The sequence below is a fragment of the Balaenoptera physalus genome, assembly GCF_965194825.1.
Source record: "Balaenoptera physalus genome assembly, chromosome: 2".
In the NCBI taxonomy this organism is placed as follows: domain Eukaryota; kingdom Metazoa; phylum Chordata; class Mammalia; order Artiodactyla; family Balaenopteridae; genus Balaenoptera; species Balaenoptera physalus.
In genome coordinates, this window is record NC_138883.1 from 37,664,914 (window position 1) to 37,678,861 (window position 13,948).

The 13,948-nt window shown below is 39.3% G+C and overlaps 1 protein-coding gene across 17 annotated transcripts in view; it reads right to left on the bottom strand.

The window, feature by feature from the left end:
* The window catches only part of SYNE2 (spectrin repeat containing nuclear envelope protein 2), a 319,482-nt gene that overhangs the window by 84,327 nt on the left and 221,207 nt on the right, over window positions 1–13,948 (bottom strand). For 16 of the 17 annotated variants that reach the window (XM_082442457.1, XM_082442453.1, XM_082442467.1 and 13 more), the window contains 4 exons: window positions 9,613–9,729; window positions 5,607–5,837; window positions 2,034–2,216; window positions 440–568 (listed from right to left, as the gene is read on the bottom strand). In XM_082442457.1, the coding sequence (XP_082298583.1) occupies window positions 440–568; window positions 2,034–2,216; window positions 5,607–5,837; window positions 9,613–9,729 (660 nt within the window). The remainder of the gene's footprint in view (window positions 1–439; window positions 569–2,033; window positions 2,217–5,606; window positions 5,838–9,612; window positions 9,730–13,948) is intronic. The other variant, XM_082442455.1, reaches the window with a different exon arrangement.

The following is a 13,948-nucleotide window of genomic DNA, read 5'->3' on the forward strand; positions in this document are numbered from 1 at the left end:
TTGCTTGTTCTCGTTAACTTTTATTTTTCAAAAACTTATTTAAAATATTCACACAGTGACCAAGTATTGTTAAATATATGCTACACACATGGAAAACCACCAAAAATATACTAAAACATTTTGAAACAACAGGGAAAGAAGTGTTGCAGTTACAGAGGTAAGTTCACCCTGAAGATATTTGCTTAGTTTGATATAAGACGCAAGTTAATAAGGCAGCCAAGTTCCAGTATCCCCAACTGTAGCAGATGAAAGCAAAGTACCTACTGCAGTAAACACTCAAAACTCAGAGCTGCTGCACACACAGGAACACCCACACATCACACTTTCTATTCAGTCACGTAAGAAAACACTCCAATGGCCTTTCAGTATTTAGTTCAATGGGACATTCCATACAGAAAGCTTTATTCTTATCTTTATAACTGTTCGGGGCTGAAATTACCTGTTGCTGCTGGAAATCTTTTTGTCTGCTGAACTGTGGCCTTTCAGTTACAATAGATTCAAATTCAGAAAGGTTATCTGGTTGGAGAACTTTCTGATGCTCGGAAGATTTCTTTAGCATGGCAGAATGCTGCAAAACATTTTACGATGGCAGACTATTTATTTAAACTGGTGACCTATTTCAATTCTAATAATGCGGCTACACAATGGAAAAGTTGTATGTGAAGTAAATGACTGTATTTTGTTAATTACAGTAATTATACACTACGATTTAATGTACTTATTTCATAACAACTTCAAAAACCACTATGTTTGATGAAGTGGTCGTTTTCTCATTCCTCAACTTAACTCATCCAATGAGTTACTAAAAGCTAGGAAATCGATTGCACTTTTTTACTGAGGACAAAGTGAAACGGATATAAAAAACAGACATGGTATCATGCTTATGAACGCAAATTTCCCCTATGTCTAAAACATAAGTAGTTGTTTTAAAAGAGAGAGAACATATTAGGATAAAAGGGGATCCATACAGCCTGTGTATTTGGAGCCAATCTTATTTCTGTGAATGTAAGTCCTCTTAAGTAGAAACCACCAACTTGTAAGTATGGATGCAAATCTTACATAGTAAGATCCTACTCACAAGATGAACATTTGCATTTATATACACAGAATGCTTTTAAAAGTCACAGCACACTTTAGCTGTATGACACTTTCATCAGTATATGTGAATATTTATAAATGAATAACAAAAAGTACCCTGGAAACAGGTTTTTGTGTTTCTGATTGTCAAATTTTAATCTTATCTATAAAGGCTTCATTTTTCCAGTCAATCAGAGTCACACAATTCCTTTAAAATATATCCTTCTTTTATGAAGAAGGCTTACAGAGAGCTCATTATCAGCAAGAACAATCAACCCAGTCAAACCAACTCTAACCAAACCAACACCATCACTAAAGACAACCTAGATCGGAAAACTACACAGCGAAATGAAACCAATGACAAAAGCCAGTGTAACCAAGCCTTACAGTTTTAAGAGGCATAATTCTTGGGCTTCCCTGGTGGCGCAGTGGTTGAGAATCTGCCTGCCAATGCAGGGGACATGGGTTCGAGCGCTGGTCTGGGAAGATCCCACATGCCACGGAGCAACTAGGCCCGTGAGCCACAACTACTGAGCCCGCGTGTCTGAAGCTTGTGCTCCGCAACAAGAGAGGCCGCGACAGTGAGAGGCCCGCGCACCGCGATGAAGAGTGGCCCCCACTTGCCACAACTTGGGAAAGCCCACGCACAGAAACGAAGACCCAACACAGCCCAAAATAAATAAATAAATAAATAAATAATTTTTAAAAATTAAAAAAAAAAAAGATATACTCTCAGCAACCTTCAAATATACAACAGTACTGTCAACTGTAGCCACCATGCTGTACATTACATCCCCAGAACTTATTTAAAGAAAAAAAAAAAAAAGAGGCATAATTCTTCCTTACTTACTGTAATTCCTCTGTAGTTGTTTCCTTACCTCCACCCAGAGCTCTTTGCTGATGGATCTACCATGTGCACGTATCTACATACATGTTTATACACAGTCATATTTTACCTGGTTCTCGCTGTATTTCTCCTGCAGCATCATCTGGACTTTTTCCAAATTGCACTTCACGGTTTTTAGTTTCCAGGAAAGTGCTTCAGCCTCCTGTTGAGTGGCTCCACTGTCTCCCAGGCCCTGATCTTTGCAATTCTCTAACAGAGAGGCGACCTTGTGCTCAATCTCTGTTAGCATAGCCTAGGGAATAAAATCATTTAATTAACCATAGGTTTGGTCCTGAACAAGTGTTACAGTCCAAAATAAGTTAGATTCACTCTCTCTACCTAAGTGTATATATAAAGTCCTAGAAACACAAGTTGGAAGGGACCCTGGGGAAGGAAAAACAACTTCCACATAATTCCTGTGCTTATCCATAAGGGTACAACCAAACCAACTCCAAATCGGTTGTAAATAAATCATCTAAATTGGTTGTAAAATAATCTAAAACAAGTGATTCTATATTCACCTTAGAAAACAGAGCTTAATATATCCATTATAGCATAGTGGTTAAGACCACAGACACAGGAACTAGACTGCCTGGGTTCAGATCCCAGCCCTGCCACTTCATAGCTGGGAAAATTTGGGCACCTTATCTATGCTTGTGTCTCTAGTCATCTGTAAAATGGGGATAATAACAGAACTTACCTCCTGAGGTCATTTTGAGAAGCTAGAGTTAAATCCACATACTTTGGCCAGTGCTTGATACGTAGTCTGTGCCAACTATTTTTTTTTCCCACCTTCCTAACCTTTTTCTGTTGCAATCCAAGTGCTGAGTAGTAATAAAAAAAGAATTCTTTGAAAATTCTTTCCTTCGCTCTTTTCCTTCGCTTTCTCAAGCCAAATAAGCTTCCCAAATATCAGAAGACGACTACAGAAGACATAATTTGGAACCTAAAACACTTAGTCATTGATACAACTGGCTGACTTACACCCGGATCTAAAAATAAATCAGGAGGATGAAGTAAGTTTCCCAGTAAGTCACCATCATTGTTCTCCTCCTAACAGATCAAGTTTGCCCTCTCCTGGGGCTCAGGAGCCCCAAAAGTCATGTCAACTGGCTGGGCACACGAGTGTAGCAGCAGCATTCAGCCTTACATGCCAGCACTGTGAATGCTTGTGCTAAAATAGTGTGTGACTATGAACAAGTTCAGTTCTTTGAGAGAAACTTAAAGAAAAACTATTCTTAAAACAAATTTTCACATAACATACTTATAACTTCTCCATTCAAGCAAATTACTTGTATCCTCTATATATAGACTCTTCTAAGCTTAAACAATATGTACTTATAGATTTTAAAGTGGCTGTAAACAAAGTATACTATAATTCTGCACTCTTTTTCTCCATTTAGCTATTTTATGTATACATTTTCATGTGTCTACATACATATACTTCATGATTCCTGTTGTAATAGCCACAAGTCAGTACTCTATAATTCTCTTAATCTCCCTGTTGTTAAGCCTTTAAACTGTTTCCAGTGCTTCACTTCCGTAATCAATGCAGCCATAAATATTCTTTTCCTTTTGGGTTATTTTCAGAGGGTAAATTTAAAGTAATGGGATTATTAGGTCAAAGAAGATGGACATCTTATCTGCTGACAGCTGAATTCCCAAAACATTGAACCAATCAGACAGACATTAGTGGATCTATTTCTCCAGAGCTTTCCAGGATGATATAATTTTTGTCAAGGTAATGTAGGAACAAAACAACAGCTGTTTTGATTCACATGTCTTTAATAATCGAGGCTAAACATTCTTCTCAAATATTAAATTACCGAATATAATTTTTTCTTGGCTGACCTGTTTGCTCCTGTCCTTTGGACATTTTCCCTCTGGCAACTTAGTGTTTTTACAGACCACTGTAAGGCTTTTTATATGTTTCAAAGTTAAACTGTATGTGTCATGGTGTTATATAAATGAGCCAAAGTTGGCCCCTGTATATTGACTCATATGTTGTTTATTTCTTCACAGCAGAAATATCAGCTCACATTTCGCTAGTGCCAGACTCAAAACTGGACCCCCATATCTGTTAGCTATGGTTAAGACAAACTTTGGTGCTCTAAAGACCCCAGCCTCTGCTGCCCTTCAGAGCTCTCTGACATCACCTAGACACACGAGCCCCTCTGGACTGCCCATCTCCTGGGAGTTCCATTGTCTCTCCCCTTCCGGGTGGTGGTCCCACCCTCACTCCTTGCCAAAGCCTCTGGAAGGTCCCCTGCCATGAGAGACTTTCCAGTCCCTCCAGGTCCCACCAAAACTCTGCCCAAATAAAGCTCATTGCGACTTACTGCCACCTTGCGGTCCTATTTTTTCCTTGAGCAGCCCTCACATCCTTGAACTAACTACAAGTGGCCCAAGGACCAGATTTTGGTAATGATCAAGGAATTGGCTCTGGGGGTCTACCCAGTCAGCAGGACAATCAATTGGCAGATGGCTTCTGAATGGCCTTAAGTGGCTAGGTCTCAACATCTGGAATACTGCAGGTTCAGATTAGAGTAGCTCTGCTCTGTGCTGAATGACACTGTCTTCTCCAGACTCTCAAGCGCCTCATCAGCTAGGTCATGTCGTAGTGCCAGTATGTGAGTGAATCCCTCCTCGGAGCTGACTTTTGGGGTGAGAAGTGCTGAGCTGCCCAAGGAAGGAAGTCAGCTTGCTTACCTGGGTCCCACCGGACAGGCACTGGATGTTGTAAGACTGTGGGTCTGAATGGAAAAAGGGGAGGAGTGCCGGCCTCGGGCCCAGGTGGGTCTTCCCCAACCCCATAATGGGATATAGTGGGTGGAGCTCCCTGTGGACTGGCCAGTGACTTGGGGTACTCTGAGAGGAAGTCCTTGTCCCTGGGACCACTGCAAGCGAGCCAATCTGGCCAAGGTAGGTCTTAAGTGCCTTTGGGGGAGGTGCCTCGGCTGGGCTGGGCTGGGCTGGGCTGGGCTGTCGTGCGTGAGGCTCATTTATGCTCCTGCAGTGTCGTCAGTCTTGCCTCTCCCTGGAGGGATACAGAGATCCCAACCTTTGGGCTGTGCCAGCAAATGTTACTCAAAATGACTCGCAGGCAAGGAAGTTTACATTCCTGCCCCTCCCCGGCAGGAGCAGGAGCATTTGTAATAACACGGCAGCAAAGCCCTTTTCTAGTGTATCTGCAATCCTGCAAATCAGGATATTCATTTTCATTTCTGACGAATGAAAATTCAAAGAATTTAATATTATGAATAAAATTAGTATTTATTGAGCACTTTATATATACTTCATACACCAGACACTGATTTAGATAATTTATCTCATTTAATCCTGACAAAGTCTTAGGAGATAACCTACTCTATGAGGAAAATGAGGTGAGAAGTTAACTCCTAGCAGTTCACAGTTTGGATCTGAACTCTAGATTCTGAGATCTTACCCACTACTATCTCCCCAAATACTCTGCTTACATAAATCATTTCAAAGAACTATCCTGAGAACAAAAAGTTGAGGCCAAGATAAACATAGGGGTCAGAGTAACAGGAAGAATCACACTGTTGCTTTAAAAGAAACTCACCCAGTCTCAGAAGGTGATTGGCGAAGAGGCAGACCCTGAGCTCAGACCCGTTAGGCTTACCTGGCACCCTACCAGCTGCTGTTCCACCGCCTGCTGCATGTCTGCATCTAACGTTTCCGGCTCGAATGCCACGTTGGCTTGCTGCAGCCACAGCTCCAGCTCAGCCACCTGGTTCTTGCAGACATGGAGGACTTCCGCAGGCTTGGGCCTCGCTTTCTCCACCGTGGCCTCAAAAGCTCCTTGCTCATCAGAAAAGCCCGGAGCTGAAACCTTGATAGGAGATGTGGTACCCTATGATAAATCCAAAGGCAATCCAGCGGTGAAAAGTTAGGAGTCCAAAACGTTCAGATTTGGACTTGCAAAGACCTGTGAACTTATAGCATTTCCCCAGTTAAAAGAAAAATAAGGGCAGAAGAAGTAAGAAAGAAAAGAAAAAGCCACCTCCACAGGCATAGCAATGATCACGTGATCTGGCGCCCCAGGTTTCCAAGCAGCTGATCTGCATGTACACAGGTACAGAGTTCCTGGGCACAGAGGACGCAAACAGGCTTGCAGTTCATTAAACGGTGGGTCCCAGGAGACAGGTGAGTGTGAGCGAGAGGGTGTGCATGTGGGTGTGTGTGTCTGAAACATTTCAGCGAATTGGCCGGTGTTTAAAGTTGCATGATGCATGATTAAGCAATGCTTACATTGCTGTGCGCTCTGTTCAAACACAAAAAAAGATCTTTACACACCGGCAAGGATACAAGGAAATATACCTCACATTTTTAACTTAATATCTTCTCAAGTAGTTTAGATTATAAAATATTTTAGCTTCCCCCCCACCCCCACTAGTACTTATCTAAACTTCTCCCTATTAAAAATAACTTGAGTCAAGTGATAAGCTTCACTGGGGTAATTTGGAAACTTTGCTACTATTCTTCAGAGAATGTCTCTAAAACTACTTTTCACCTTCTAAATACTCAAATATTACTGAGTTGAGGACTAGATGCTTATAGTATAGTATAAAGAAAGTATGATGTGATGTGTTCTTTTTAATATTGAAACACCTAGGTTGCTTATCGATCCGATAGAAAAATTTCTCCCAGGTACCAAGTGAAAGTATTCTAGTAATTATATAATAGATACTTTCAATTTGGAGGCAAAAGATGAATTGATACAGAGATATATTTGCTTCCCACATCTTTTTTCAGAATAGTGAAAGAGTATTGTTGACCCCTCTAGAGGAATTTCTCTAGGAATAAGGATTTGTGTTTTGCTCTACAAAATTAGTGATCTCCGTAAATATTTTATTCATTCTGAGTATGATGAAATGACAATGTTTTCTATATAAGGCTTTGCTAACGCCACCTCAGCATCTAATAAGGCACTATTTTGGCTAACTGAGAAATGGGAGTTGCTCACAAATGTGAGCAATATGCAACTCAAATGCATATTTCCTAATATTTGTGGAATTTTATTTAAACATAGAACTTTCAGTACAACAGAAGCAGATGAAATTGGTATGTGGTAACAAAAATATGCAGGGTATGACAATACCACTCATTTTCACACACAACGATGAGGCTTATGAAAGCTGGTTTGGCAGAAGGGTCCTCTGAGTTGTACTCGTTCCCCTTGACCATCTATTAACTTCACATATGTTTGCCTTTTCTGCCAAAACGCTATTTCTTCCCTGCCTTCATCAGTGTTTTCTTCGAGAATCACCTTCCTAAGGAAATCTTCCCGTTGCCTTGTTTTCTCTGCAGTTCATATACAGATCTATATTTAGATTCACCTGTTTCAATTTTCTTTTTTAATTCTGATCTTTAAAAAAGCAACAGATACGTGATTTTACTGCCAGACACCAATTCCTAGTTATCTGATTAATTGTTTTCTAGTTTTCAGATATTTCTATCTTAGTGGCAAAGATTTTGGGATGCTCTTTTTTGTCAGCTGAGATAACAATCTGTTGATACTGATTGATTAATTAATTAATTAATCTGAAATAACAGATTTACCATCTGCCTTGCTTATTTACTCAAAAACATTCAAGCACCTATATCTGCCACACAGATGTAGAAAATGACAATATTTAATTTCTTAGCTTTCTCACTAACTCACTGAATTAATGAGGAAATAAGGAAGCTGGATAACTAATCTCGGCTTTATTTGCTAGTTATTTGAACCTGAAAAGAATCCAAAGGTGACAGAAGAAAAAAAGATTATTTGTAACTGTAGAACTTCAATAGCTGAAGGTGGCCTGGGGAATGTGCCAGGAATCAGTTCACTCACCTCTTTTTATAGTTACAGAAATCCAGGTACATTTAATGTTTAATCAGTTCACACCCCTCCCATCCCACCACATTGCTTCTGAGAAGCTCAGGCCCAGATATAAATCACTTGCCCGAGGTCACACAGCTCTGAGATCTTTTAATTCTGAGTCCACAGTTTTTTTCCACAATAGCACCCCTGCTGAATATCTTCTCCAAACGATAACCCCAAATTCTAAAAGTAGAAGTTATTTAAATGAAAGTTTTATGACTGTACATTTTGGAGGGCTAAAAGAGTATGACCACAGGTATTTCTTGTTAGAGAATTATGTCATCTCTAAAGCATTAATGTAAACTGATAATACCCAATCTTTTATTGGGCTCTAGAGCTAGGCCACTGTGCTAAGACAATCTCATATTTCACACCCCAAACCCATTATTCCCAGTGCACAGATGAGGAAACTGAGGCTTAGAGAAGCTAGTCAAACTGCCTATGGTCACACAACTAGTAAGTAGAACCAGAATCCAATCCCTGATTTCATTATGCCTTGGGGTCTACAAGTCCACATTAAAAAAAAAAAAATTATTTATTATTTATTTATTTATTTTTGGCCGCGTCGGGTCTTAGTTGCGGCACGCAGGATATTCGTTGAGGCATGTGGGATCTTTCGTTGAGGCACAGGCTTTTCTCTAGTTGTGGTGTGTGGCTTTTCTTTCTCTAGTTGCGGCACGCAGGCCCCAGGGCGTGTGGGCTCTGTAGTTTGCTGCATGCGGGCTCTCTAGTTGAGGCGCGTGAGCTCAGTAGTTGTGGAGCGCGGGCATAGTTGCCCTGCGGCATGTGGGATCCCAGTTCCCTGACCAGGGATCGAACCCGCATCCTCTGCATTGTAAGGCGGATTCTTTACCACTGGACCACCAGGGAAGTCCCAAGTCTTGACATAATTCTGTCAACCCTCTGGCATCCAAGTTAGCCTCTCAGTTAGTGAATGTCATACTGCTTGATTTCTATATAACACATCACTGATTTAAGTAAGATCCATCTAAAAGGCAAATGAATTTTCTGGCTGTAGCTATATTTCATGCCAAAATACCAACCATCAAAAATATTTTACTGTCAATTCTACAAACAGGTGCACACACCCCACCCCACCCCCCAATTTTATAAAATGCAAATCTGCCTGGCTAAAGTGCCTTACCTAAATGCATTTGCACAAATACTAAATATGCCACTGGGATGGTGTGGTGGCAGTTTGTTTTGTGAGGCCAAATCTGCCTTGGTTTCACATCTTTCAATACTAAATATTCAAATTAGGAAGGCAGAGTGGAATATTCTGAGTCTGACTCTTACTCCTCCATTTACCAACTGTACTTTTATTCCCTGAATTTTGATTTCCTCATTCGTAAACATATGGCAGGTATTAACCTACCTTATTTAATCTGAGGATTAGACAGCAAATACAAATGCCCTTTATGTAATAGGCAGTTAATCAATATTAGCTCTCCTCCACTTTCATCACCCCCATAAGTTATATCTACAGAAGAAAGAAGGAGCTGTTACTGGAAAGGCTAGTTCACCCTCACAAGCAGTGAGTGAGTAAAAAATCTTTAATTGCTCTGCACCACGCTTACTCTCTACGTAAACACCTGATGTCAAATCTTCCCATGCTCTGGCTTGGCTGCGCACATGAAGATGTTAAAGTTCACAAAGACCTCTTGGTTTGTAATACAAAATATTGCAAAACACAGAGAGCTTGTCATCTCTGGGGGCTAGTCCACCTATCTGGGCAGTTGGCTTGTCACCAACAGGGACTTACCTCTTGTGTTTGGTTGGGGCTCAGGGAAAATTCTGGGCCTTGCTCAGTGTTTAGTGAGTCTTGTGCAAAAATCTGTGCCATGGAACTATCACACGTGCTTATTTTCCGAGCTGCCTCCTGTAAAGAAAAGAATCAGAGGTCCAGAAAAGTTCCTGCCCTGCTGCCACGCAAGTCCCTCTTCCTGGACCTGCTCATGTTACAAATCAGCTGCTTAAAAAACGTCTAGAGAAGTCAGGTGCATTGAGAAAAAAAAGTTTGCTCATTAGGCAAAAAAAAATCAACTTCCTCAGGTTTGTCTTTATTTTGAAGACTCAAATTCTCTAAAGCTCTGCAGTTAATGAGGGACACATAATGAATCTAGAGAATTACGTATTTAAATGGATAATTAAGAGAATTAAAATTAAATAAGATTATATGATAAAGCCCACATTTCTAATAATGGGGGAAAGATGAATTTTTAAAATTGGGAACAACTATCCTATCCATGAAAAACATAGCTAAATCCTTGCCTCACTACTAACAATGAATTCTAATTGTATCTAATATTTAAATGTAAAAGTTATACCATAAAAATCCTTGAAGAAAATATGAGTGAATCTATTTCTAATCTAGGAGTGGGGAGGGACTTCTAAAGCACGACAATAAAGAAAAAAAATATTACTATTAACAACAAAAATAAAATAACATGCACCACAAAAGACACCATAATCTAAGTTAAAAGAGAAATAACAGACTGGGATAACATCTTGCAAACTGTTAATATCCTTAATATGTTAATTACTGTCATAAATCAATAGGGAAAACATCCCAGTCTGTTTGAAGAAAAAGTCAAATGGCGTGAACAAGTGATTCATAAAAGAAGAATATGAAAGCCAATGAACACCTAAAGAGATACTCAAAATTCTTAGAATATATGCAATTTAAGCCACTGGCTATGTTTGGCTAAGACTGAAAATGTCCAATATCAGCCTAGGGTCAGGAAAGAGGCATTTCCATGCATTCCTGGTAGAAATAAAATTGATGTACTCTTTCTAGAGGGCAGTTTGACAATGTGTGTCACATTTTAAATGGATGTACACTTTGATCCTAGTAGGTGTAACCCACTTACTAGGTTAATCAAAGTTAAACAATGGGAAAATGAAATGTACACAAATATTTAACATAATGCAGTGGGAAAAGTGGATGACGTAATCGACCAATCTTGACTGCTCTACTTACAAGCTGTGTGATCTTGGACAACTTAACCTGGACTTTCTGAGCCTCATTTACTTCATCTTTAAAGTGAGAATATAACCCAGCTCACTCATTCCTGTGATTATTAAACAAGATGACACATACAAAGCATCTCGTAGTTCCTAAGAAAACGTTACTTTCCTGCTCCGCGTACTGAAAACAATAACTGCTATTAGAAAGTTATGAACCAAAAACCAAAGGTAAAGCTTAGATAAAATTGGAAAGGTAGGTTGGGATCATGATAAGTCTGGAAGTCAGGCTAAGAAGATGGCATTTTATTCAGCAGATAGTCAGAATCCAGGAAAGACTGGAGCTTAGCATGAACTGTTTTAGGAAAAGCCATCAGTTAATATTGTATAAGACATATAAATGACTAGAGGTTATAAACCCACTTAGAAGCCTACTCTAAAAGTTTAGGGAAGAAGTTAACAATTGCCCGGAATAGGATGATGACAAAAATAATGGGAGGTGCAGAACAATGTAAAGACTGAATGAACATCACTTGACCAGTGGATATGAAAGGTAAGACAAATGAGGTACCTGAGACGACTCTGAAGTTTGTCCCAGACTCTGAGAAAATAGTGGTGCCACTAACAGATACTGAGGAATTAGGAGGAAGAGCAAGCATTGAAGGAAAGTTGGTAAATGGATTTGAGATGAAGAAAATACATTCAAAAAAAGAAATCTATCTGGAGAGTAGAAATGAGGAACAGATTTATGGGAAAAGTCAAGACTAGAGATTTGATTTGGGAATCCCTGACATACAGGTGACTACCAAATCTATGAGAGGAGAAGAAATTGCCATGGGAGAAAACAGAGAAGAAAGAAGAGGACAAAACATTGGGGGAAATGCCTACCATCACAGAGATGGGGCAAGAGAAGGAGATGGAAGAGGGGCTGCAGGTAGATGAGACAAGAAAGTACAGAATTAAGAAAGCCAAAGAAACACTGCATTTCAAGAAGGCAGAGGTGGTTAGTGCTGAACAGATCAAGAAGGATTAGGACTAATAAAAGGGCACTTAATTGATATGCAGAAGTCAACAGCAATTTAAGTATAGCAAGGGACAAAATCTTGATTACAAAAGGGGCCAAGAAAGAGGAGCACCAAAGTAAAGACATTTAGCCATAAATGAAAGAGGAAGCACCATGTAATTGATCTGGAAAGCAGGATCAAGAAATTCAATGGAATTCTATCAAACATTTAGAAAATAGCTATCACCTGTCCTTCTCAAACTCTTCCAAAATATAGCAGAGGGAGGAACACTCCCAAACTCATTCTACGAGGCCACCATCACCCTGATACCAAAACCAGACAAAGATGTCACAAAAAAACAAAACTACGGGCCAATATCACTGATGAACATAGATGCAAAAATCCTCAACAAAATACTAGCAAACAGAATCCAACAGCACATTAAAAGGATCATACACCATGATCAAGTGGGGTTTATCCCAGGAATGCACGGATTCTTCAATATACACAAATCAATCAATGTGATAAACCATATTAACAAATTGAAGGAGAAAAACCATATGATCATCTCAATAGATGCAGAAGAAGCTTTTGACAAAATTCAACACCCATTTATGATAAAAACCCTCCAGAAAGTAGGCATAGAGGAACTTACCTCAACATAATAAAGGCCACATATGACAAACCCACAGCCAACATCATCCTCAATGGTGAAAAACTGAAACCATTTCCACTAAGATCAGGAACAAGAAAAGGTTGCCCACTCTCACCACTATTATTCAACATTGTTTTGGAAGTTTTAGCCACAGCAATCAGAGGAGGAAAAGAAATAAAAGGAATCCAAATTGGAAAAGAAGAAGTAAAGCTGTCACTCTTTGCAGATGGCATGATACTATACATAGAAAATCCTAAAGATGCTACCAGCAAACTACTAGAGCTAATCGATGAATTTGGTAAAGTACCAGGATACAAAATTAATGCATAGAAATCTCTTGCATTCCTGTACACTAATAATGAAAAATCTGAAAGTGAAATTAAGGAAACACTCCCATTTACCATTGCAACAAAAAGAATAAAATACCTAGGAATAAACCTACCTAAGGAGAGAAAAGACCTGTATGCAGAAAACTATAAGACACTGATGAAAGAAATTAAAGATGATACAAATAGATGGAGAGATATACCATGTTCTTGGATTGGAAGAATCAACATTGTGAAAATGACTATACTACCCAAAGCAATCTACAGATTCAATGCAATCCCTATCAAACTACCAATGGCATTTTTCACAGAACTAGAACAAAAAATTTCACAATTTGTATGGAGACACAAAAGACCCCAAATAGCCAAAGTAATCTTGAGAAAGAAAAACGGAGCTGGAGGAATCAGGCTCCCTGACTTCGGATTATACTACAAAGCTACAGTAATCAAGACAGTATGGTACTGGCACAAAAACAGAAATATAGATCAATGGAACAGGATAGAAAGCCCAGAGATAAACCCACGCACCTATGGTCACCTTATCTTTGATAAAGGAGGCAAGAATATACAATGGAGAAAAACAGCCTCTTCAATAAGTGGTGCTGGGAAAACTGGACAGCTACATGTAAAAGAATGAAATTAGAACACTTCCTAACACCATACACAAAAATAAACTCAAAATGGATTAAAGACCTAAATGTAAGGCTAGACACTATAAAGCTCTTAGAGGAAAACATAGGCAGAACACTCTATGACATAAATCACAGCAAGATCCTTTTTGACCCACTTCCTAGAGAAATGGAAATAAAAACAAAAATAAACAAATGGGACCTAATGAAACCTAAAAGCTTTCGCACAGCAAAGGAAACCATAAACAAGACGAAAAGAAAACCCTCAGAATGGGAGAAAATATTTGCAAATGAAGCAACTGACAAAGGATTAATCTCCAAAATTTACAAGCAGCTCATGCAGCTCAATATCAAAAAAACAAACAACCCAATCCAAAAATGGGAAGAAGACCTAAACAGACATTTCTCCAAAGAAGATATACAGATCGCCAACAAACACATGAAAGAATGCTCAACATCATTAATCATTAGAGAAATGCAAATCAAAACTATAATGAGGTGTCACCTCACACCAGTCAGA